Genomic DNA, 10259 nt, shown 5'->3' on the forward strand with positions numbered 1-10259 from the left:
ATTTGTTTTAAGAAATCAATGGCAGTTTTGTAATTTAAAAGAAGTCAAAAGCCTTTTTGTTATGTTTTAAATGGGCTTTGTGTGTGTTTCTAAAGTCCATTTAATATGAGGTTTTTTTTTTATTTGGGCTCGTATATTGGGTATAATAGTGAATCTCCTTTTTTTTTTTTTTCCTTCTTCGAAAACCTTTTGCCAAAGGCAACATATAATTTCACCCAAAAAGTGAGACAGGAGATAAGTTCAACAAAAAAAAAACCGACAGCATATTTTGAGATGAAAAAACCAAAAGACAGAGACTTCTTGTAGTGGGCCATATAGATATATGTTTATTATTGTTTTTTCTTCTAAACTTACCTAGGCCCATATACCACAAAACGCCTTACAGCCCGTTAATCCAAATTAATAAAACTCCATCTAACCAATGCATTTCGTAATTTGTTTCTTCCTTCTTAATAACCAAGGTATATTTTGCAAAATTGGGCAATCAAAATGAAACTCAAGTTAATCCAAATTCTCGTTGAATTAAGTTGAGTTCATATATTTTTTGGTTGGGTTGACCTTTCGACGGGGTCGATTTACATCCCTTTCCAATTATGTCACTTCATATTTATGTTGAATTATGTTTAGCCCACCCATATAACTAATCGTGTTATATAATGATTGACCAAAAAATCTTGTTGTATTATGACATGACGCTAGTCCAACTTGTTTATTACATGTGTCGGTACTCAATAAAAAATTTCTTGTGGGGAATACATCCATTTTCATCTGAACAGTCACATGATGAGTGAGAAATAGATAAGATGAGTAAACTCGAGATACAATAAAGTTTCTCTCACCATACTTACCTATCTCTTGAATTAGAAACTAAGCATCATGATCTTTAAGTCAAACTATCTCATACAAATGAAATATTACATTATAGCATAACCAATATTGAAATCCTTTAATTCTGTAAAAGTCAAAAAATACCATCAAAAGAAACCAAAAAGAAAAGAAAGAGAGAAAATTGCGAACCAAAAAAATAAAAATAAAAAGCTTGTGTCCAGGATAAATTATAATACTCGTTAATTTTGTGTTAAGTTTTAATTCTTTGAGTCTTGCTCGTGCGTGACTAGCCCATTTCATCATGGCTGTGTCATTTTGGTCTGCATCACACATCTTGCGGTTGTTGTAAATTGCATCCAGATGGTGCCAATTTTGACGGCAAAACCTACACAAATTTGCATGAAATGACACCATTTGCTCATCATAATTATGTCGTACTGCCACTTAAAATCTTAATTATTTTTTGCCACTTACGATTTAATGTAAAGCGGTTTCAGGAGCCACCAAGATGTTTTCAACGCCAAAGCATTTCTTTACCACGTCCGATGTGACAACAAGAAAAGTAGAACGTGTTCCTAAGGACAGCCAACCCAAAACCATCTATTCAATCTCTTTTTTTTTGGTTGATGCTTTCGATAGATGGTGTGAAATATCGATTTCTTTTTTCTTTTTTCTTTTTGGTTATACAGAATTTAGGAGAGGACAAAACAAACCCGCAACCTAGAGCCGGTTGGATTGACGTAAGGAATTATTATGCCCCGCGTCTCTTGGTGTGGAATTAAACATGACATTTTCTAGATTGTCCACCAAACATAGGACTACTGCTCGGTTGAGGCCCAACGCACAGCTCGAACGTTACCAACTGAATCAACCCATGTTGGCAATATCAAATTCTTTTACATGCTTTAAAGTTATATTAGTTTTAAGGGTGCCTAAAATATAATAACATTGTACCCATATTATTATGTGAAGATATATTCTAAAAAATTCAAAATATTGTCTCCATATAAATATGTATAGATATATTGAAACAACGTAAAAAATATCGTACCCGTATAAATTTAAACAGGTATATAATTGAAACAATAAAAAAGTAACTATGGTATATAAACGCGGACAACCAACCGAACTTACCCATGGCAGCGTGGATTGACGATAGGGGTGGATGTGGGGGGCCGTGCTTTCTCGTGTTGACAGACAACTAGAAGTACAATTTTTTACTTTCTATGGATGGATATATATAAATAGGACTTAAACAAACACCATTTAGAGCTTTTACAGTGTGTTTGGACGAGGGAAACAAAATTGGGATTTGGATAAGAGTATGAATTTCTAAATTGATATACATTAATTCTCGTGTTTGGATTAAAATAAAAAAAAAGAAATTTATAAATTCTACGTGAAAAATAACATGGAATTTGGAGGTTATGAATCATAACTTAATTTTATCTAAACTTATCATTTCTAAAATTTCAAGCGAGTGGAAGTTATAAAATATTAAATTCTATGTTTAAATTCATTAGCCAAATAAGAAACTTTACAAATTCTATATCATTAATTTACATTATTTATGAATCTCTTAGTACTTTTAAATTTCCTTATCCAAACATACCGTTATATTTTTTGTCTCGTATCCATTAACCGCTTAGATTTTAGGTTGCATTCATTCAAAATCCAATACTTCGAATCTAAAATCTGAGCTCTAAAGCCATTATATTATAAATAATAATTCTTGTAAGAAAAAGGTTCAATTTAAGTGAGATTTTCTTGACACATGTATGTACCTTAAGAGAAAAAGAGCGTTTGAACCAAATGATTGGGGTGAGCAAATCTATAGAAAAATCGACAAAATCAATCTAATCGAACCATTTGATCCGATTTTTTGTTTTAAATTCTCAAATTTTGGCGATTAAACACCGGTTAAAGATTCATTTTAAAATTATTAAATTACGATTTGATCAAACTAAATAGTAATACACTTTTAACTAATGGGGTGTTAGTTGGATTGACCTAGGCTTTCGGTGTGCTCCCAAGTGTTTATGGATTCAAGCTCTCATGGTAACCGTTAAAAAAATGGTAAGATATTTTTACAAAATTTAATCATATATTCACTCTATGGTCCTCACACACAGTGTACAAAAAAAATTGCCTTTATGTGTTAATGGTACTTGTTAGGTAATTAGGAGTAGTCTCCCTCAACCAGGTACGTACGCAGGCAGATGGGGCGCGGAAGACCTTTCCGCCGGAAATTACTGTTTATAGTGCAAACTACAAGCACACCTGACACCAGTCTGCCCCTAGCTAGCTAGTACAACAAATTGTTCAATACAATACAACCTTGAGAGATGTGTATAAATATTATAACAAAAAATATCAAAAGAAAATTAAATAATAAAGCAGGAAATGCGAGGTCTCATATTTTTCTAAAATCAGCACGGCAATTCTTGTATCTTAATAAAGAAGAGATTATAACAAGTGGCTTTTACCGGCATGATTTTTCTGGGGATGGGGGACGCTTTATTAGGGGTAAAGTTCCTTTTTTCGTTTGCGGTTGAGAGGAAAGACTATATAGTTAATCCTTATATGTAGAGATGCTCATTTAATCCTTTAGAACACGTAGCTAGCCCCGTTTTTGTATACTTGTTTCCGATTATATTTTCAATAAAATGCTATCGCTAATTCTAAAACAACAAAAAAGAAAATAGAGAGATATTATAATACTTGCACCTTAATGGGGAAAACTAGAAAATAGAGGAAGACAATCCATTAAAACCATGGCAAACAAATTTCCTCCAGAAGAAGAAGATTGGTCAGAAATCAATGCGAGTTTTCGGGAGCAAGGACCCAAATATATTTGTAAAAGCTGACAGACTAGTCTCACGGAGATGCATCATACTAGATCATGTATAGTAAGCATCTCGAACACTGTATAAATTGTACGATGAGAATATGAGCAAATTTGTGGCTCTAGGCAAACTATAGCAATTTTTACCATTTAAAATGATGTTGATGCTTTATAGCTAAAAGGAAATTGAGAAAGGAAAGGCACATCTTTGTGGGTGTGTATGTATCTACACCACAAAGAGAATGTTCTCTTATCATGCTAAGTACCAATTCTCTTATGTTGCCCGTAAGCATCTTTGGCGGAACCAAATTTTCAATATGAGATACATTAAAAGTTGCGGTCGTTTGCTAAAACTGTGAATCTGTACTACACATTTATATAACTATTAATCTATTTAATAAAAAATATTTGTAGCCTGTAACAACACATATTTATATTACTAGACTGTACAACACGATAACATTTCTGTAAACATACACTAAATGCGAATCTAATTAAACGTTAACTTCAAGTTTATAAGGCTAGCTAATCCAACATATACTATATCACTATAATTAGATTAGTTCTAATAAGTAAAGTGGGGAATTAAGACATATCAAATTATCATTAACTACGTATATTACAATTTTAAAGTCATTAACTAAGACCTTCTTAGAGCAACTTCAAGTTAATTATCAACTTAAACCTCATGAGAAGAGCTTCAATAAGCATTGTAATATTCTAATTACATACTTAGGTTTCCAAATAAATATATTTTTATTTTGACACGTTAATTCGTGGATGGTTCAAATTCTCAGCTTGATGAAAGACATTCTAGTAGTAAAAGAAAATCAAGCAGAGGTAGATGAGGTAAATTAGTTAATTTCACAAGAAGACAAAATACACACTTCCAAAAACAACCGTGCTTTTGCATTATCATCAATATTATCTTTAAAGAACATACCACCTTTTTCAATTCTCTCTCTCTAATTTGCTTTTCTGTTCAGGTCCTGCCGGGTTATTAAGAGTTTAAGACTGAGCTGACTGCAGTGAACTAAAGGGTGTGTGTGTGTGTGTGTGAGAGAGAGAGAGAGAGAGAGAGAGAGAGAGAGAGAGTTTATGCTTCAAAATCAGAATCGATGGAGGTGTCAAGTTGCACAACAAATGGTGCAATTCTACTTTTCAACTCTCTGAATCCTTTTCAAACTCCCCGAAATTCCTACTTATTTAGCACTTCAGAAAAGAGAGATTAATTTTTTTTTTTTAAAGAGCTGCTGGCCTCACATGAGCTCACAAGTACTAAATGACCCACAAACACAAACCCAAAACTCAAAGGCCACCCCCACCTCCCATAAGTACACCCATCTATCTTTCTGCAAAAATCAAAGAGAAAACAAGAGAAAGAAAAGATCATCAAAATTGCCATGGATGAGTTGAAATGTTTAAGGGGTTGGTCTTGATTAATTAGCTGGCTATGATGAGATTCAGATGGTGAAGCAAGGAGGAGGAGAAGGAGGAGTGATAATGGCTTCAAGATGCCAAGACTGTGGGAACCAAGCAAAGAAGGAGTGTGTGTACATGAGATGCAGGACTTGCTGTAAGAGCAAAGGGTTTCACTGCCAAACCCACGTCAAAAGCACTTGGGTTCCTGTCTACAGAAGACGCCACCAGCAGCTTCCTGCAGCAGCTATTCTTTCTCAACAGCACGTTCAGCTTCATCATGAACAAGGACATCACCACCAAAACCCTAAGAGGCCAGCTGAACACCTGACCAATCCGTCTTCCTCAACAAGTACTGTTAATTTTTCTTTTTTCTTTTTTCTTTTTCAAAATTTGAGGAAATGCGATGTCCATATGCTAACCCTAACAGTGATAAGTTCCTTTTCCTTTACTCTTTACTTGTACATGTACTGATATACTGTTTAGGAATACTTTACCACTTTTATTATGTGGCTTGATTTTTTTATTTTTTTTTTGTTTTCTCATAATGATCAATATTAATGTAGATATCATTTTGGTTAATTGGGTTTCCTTTATGTTTAGGGCTAGATCAAGAGGTGAATTTTCCAGCTGAAGTGAATTCCATGGCAACTTTTAAGTGTGTTCGAGTGAGCTCAGTGGAAGACATGGTTGATCAGCACGCTTATCAGACGAGCGTGGTGATCGGAGGGCATGTATTTAAGGGAATTCTCTATGATCAAGGTCCTGATCATCATCATCAAAATTGTTACACTACTGTAGGCCAAAGCTCCAGCTCCCATCATTTATTGTTAAATAAGAAAACTAGTAATTTTATTAATGCTGCTGAAAATACTGCTTCCACTTCATCAGCTCCTGATCCTGCAGATCAAGTACCACATCATCACCCTTCTTCATACCCATTGATTCCCTTTAATGCTTTCATGGCTGGTACGCAATTTTTCATTAACCCAAAATGAGTCTTAATTAGGCTCTCTCTCTCTCTCTCTCTCTCTCTCTCTGTAATTTGTTCTTGTGACTAAAAAAATAAGGAAACATATAATTAATGTAATAATTCTGAATAGTTTTCTTATGATCTTAACCATTTTTAGTAATATGTTCAGCTAATTATTGGAGTGTAAATAATTAAAGAGACTCGTGATCAGATCCCTTTCTCTTTAAAGCAAGATACATAGTTTCTGTTCTTGTACATTTAAACCACATGTAGTACTCCAAAAATGAGAAAGATATATAAATTCAGAAAGAAGAAGAAGAAGCTAGATGAGCTTTAGTTAACTACTTCTGCTTTGTTCAAATTTCAATGCCTAAATTATGTGATATATTCTCTGTGAAATGTTGTGTGTACAGCAGGGTTTGCAATTTGTCTTCTTGTATATTTGTTTATGGTTAATTCTCATCTTCAAGGTTAATCTACCAGATTATTTTATGAACTTCGAAACCACTTTTCTCCAGCATTTCCGTTTCTTTGCCGGCTAGGAGCAATGTCTGGACAAAATTTACAAAGATTGCAAGCTTGTTTTCTTTATCATATAATTTCAAGTACTATCCATGTGCATCAAAATATAAAATTACAACCAAAATGTCCAAGAAAATATACACATGTAGAGACACAATCACAGAGCATGAATCATGACTCATATAGATTTGAGGAATTGCTGCTGAAAAGCTGTTTTTGTTTATTTTAATAATTTGCTCATTGTCATCATAATTAATGCGTGACTCTCTGATTTATTTTTTATCGAGTATAAGGGATAGTCTAAACTAGAAAGTTACTCTAAATCATGTATATATTTATGTTTTGATTTCTCTATAAAGTGTAGCACTAACATGCATACTTTTATATGATTCAAAGTGGGTTTTATATGTATATTAATTTCTTTCACAGTTAAGAGACTAGTTTGAGCCTTTGAGGGGAATCATAACCCTATAGCTATAGACCTAGAACCATGCATAAAGCTAACCCCATAAGGTGGATATTTTATTATTAACAGTACAAGAAAAAAAGACTAGATCAGTTGGGGCATCTGAAAACTTTAATCAGAAAACAGTAATTAATTAAACAAACACCCATGCCCTGATCTTTCACATCTTTTGTGCTAAAAAGACATTCACACACACTGACTATATAGGAAAAAGATGGATACCACAATCACACTACCAATGGAATATATCCTCAGTACTTGAAAAGATAGAGGCCTTGCAGATATATAAATATATAATTGAGGAATTTTGTAGAGGACTTGCCTATTATAGTTGGGACAAAGTCTTCAATAGGAAGACATGATTGGGGAGAAAAATAAAATGAATGAGGGTAGGCCAAATCTCTGTATAGCTTTTGAGTAAAGGGGGGGTTTTTGAATTTTTTTCTTTCTTCTTTTTTAGGTTATAAAAGCTTTAAATTTTGATCCTGGAACCATGCAGGCACTAAATTAAACCACTCCCAAAAGTAGTTTTTTATAATTCTTGAATACTCATAATTGAGTGCATGGACTTTATTCTAATTTTTAGTGTTGTGTGGGAAGTGATCATAAAAGGTGTTTCTCAATTAATTAATATTAATTATTCAAACTTTTAGGTTAGCTGGTCGAAAGTTTGGTTATGCACAATCCACAATCTTACCTTCTATGCAGCTTTTTTCATGTTTCACTGTCAGCTGCAGTGTCAAAATCAGTGGATGGATGCATTATCTTTGTTAATTTGCATGTCAACCAATGTTATAATTTTCGTATAGATTAATTCAGTATTGATAATTTTCAATGAAAAACTTTTACAGAAAGAATGCTTTTAAAATTTGTTCTTCACTGTGTGAAATAAATATTCATAAGTAATGGCAAGAAGATTGTCTTAAGTTATTTGTGATTTTTTAATAGAAAATATGACTGTTTTTCTCACTGATTGCTTGTAATATGTTCTCTTGCAAGACGGTGAATCGTTGGTTTGTGTTTTTGGTATCTTATATATGTTGGCATCAATTGGCTATGTTAGCATAAAGGAGTTGCAGGTCAAATTCAAGCGTTAAAATCGAACAAAAACAAAGCTTATGGTGGAGAAACTTTTTTTCTTTCGAGGTTTTCATAATGGACCATTCTAACATGACATTTTGTATAATACCCCTTTGAGAATCTATTTGGCGGAACAAGAAAAGCCCTCAATTAGTCACTTGTCATTTTCTAATCGGTTCTTATTGTATTACAATTTTTTTCACTTGAAAGTATAAACATGAAGTTTTTCTAAAGTTTTTTTATTTACGGTTCAAGTTCGCAATAGTTTGAGCCTAGCTGCTGATCTTCTTTGTGTTATGTGCTGCAGTGAAAATAGTCATAGCTAGACAATGACTGCAATGTGAATTATATCGAAGTTTAACATATGATCTTCTTTTTGTTGTTTATTTGCTGAACTGAACAAAAAAAAATTGTGTACATGGCATGAAAGATAATCTCTGTGAAATTGTTATTTATATATATTAACATAAGGTCAATCAATACAAAAGATAATCTAAAATAAAAATAATACAATTTTAAAAAAAAAAAAGGAAAAACTATATATATCCAGTTGTCCGGCGACCATTTTTGGCCAGCAACCTTCCCCGATGAGCAAACTCTGGCTACCGGCCATTGGACTTGAACCTTGGCCCTCAAAGGACGAAACCTCAACGACAAACCACCACACCAATTTTATTTTTGTGATATTTCTTGAGTTGCATAATATTTATATTAAAAGTTAAAAGGGCTTTTTGTTGTTGTAAATATTCATTTCAATACCAATTGTACAAAAGCACTCAAGCTATAGAGTTCTACATAAATATATCAATTTAAAGCTATATATATTTGCAAGTTTTAAAACCTTATTTATATTATATATAAAATATATATATATACAAAACCAACGATGCGCAATACAAAGTATACGATGCAACGCAAACTGCAATGTAGTGTATGAAATATTATAGACATTGCAACATAAAGGTCTATAAGGATTGGAAATATTATACAAACTGCAATACAATGTTACACAAATTTACAAGTTTTAAATCATTATTTATTATATATATATATATATATATATATATATATATATATATACAGAAATTCTCTTATGCGGACATCCAGACGTTATTATCGTACGGATGCCATGTATTTTGTATTACCCCTCTATACTTTCCTGCCGGTTTACAATAGTATTTGCATGATAATAATATACGTACATCCGGATAAGAGAATAACTATATATATATATATATATATATATATATATATATATATAAAGCTAACGATGTGCAATACAAAGTATACAATGTAATACAAACTGCAACATAGTGTTTGAAATATTATAGACGCTACAACATAGTGTATCCACGCATGCGCACATACACTAACATTAAAATAGACACATCAACGTAGTCTCTAAAATATTAAATATTATAGGCATTGCATAGCAGACAGCAAAAAGTAAAGTATTCAAAATAATAGACACCAAAAGGTAAAATATTGTACACACTCCGTGACAATGGCCAAAAGGTAAACTATTTTTCTTATTCGACTAATCACTTAGGGTTTAGCTAAAAGGGTGTCAAAAAATTTAAACTCAAAATTAATAAGTCATAAACCTAAAACTTCAAAAATAAAATAAAATTATAGAAGTTGCTAAGAAGACTAAGAAACAAAGATAATGTAGTTATTGCGAATGGTGAAACCACACTTGTGACAAGGGCTAGTTCCATTACCCTCACTCCCTCCTTATCTTTAACAACCAGATTGTGTTGTATTAATGTTTCTTACTTTTTGCTTGATCAAGGATATCCAGACTCGGGAGATCATTGGACGTGGTACTAAAAGAGTGGGATTATACTATGTTGATGACGTTGTGTCGGGTCAGGTTCATCAAGTTCGTGGAAACTCGTAGTAATTATGAGTAATATTATTATAAAAGTAAACTAGTATTAATTATGAGTACATTTAAGTAATTATGATTAAATTTAATATATTATAATTGCATTTAATTTATTATCACTGGCCCATTTGATAGGTCCATATAAGCTCGGCCCATTGGCTCGTTAATGAGCCCGAAAATTTTAGGCCCTTGAGTAGGATATTAGCTTAGCATATTTAACATAGGGCAAGCTGGGCCT

At 32.7% G+C, this 10259-nt stretch overlaps 1 protein-coding gene across 1 annotated transcript; it reads left to right on the top strand.

Annotated features, from left to right (window-relative positions):
- Positions 1–4655: 4655 nt before the first annotated feature.
- SRS3 (SHI-related sequence3) lies at positions 4656–6414 on the top strand. The gene is made up of 2 exons (XM_021972244.2): positions 4656–5444; positions 5696–6414. The coding sequence occupies exons 1-2, from the start codon at positions 5141–5143 to the stop codon at positions 6088–6090; spliced, it is 699 nt and encodes a 232-aa protein (XP_021827936.2). The 5' UTR covers positions 4656–5140; the 3' UTR covers positions 6091–6414.
- Positions 6415–10259: the final 3845 nt, after the last annotated feature.

This window comes from Prunus avium, chromosome 8 (genome assembly GCF_965620075.1).
Source record: "Prunus avium chromosome 8, drPruAviu1.hap1.1, whole genome shotgun sequence".
Taxonomy (NCBI): domain Eukaryota; kingdom Viridiplantae; phylum Streptophyta; class Magnoliopsida; order Rosales; family Rosaceae; genus Prunus; species Prunus avium.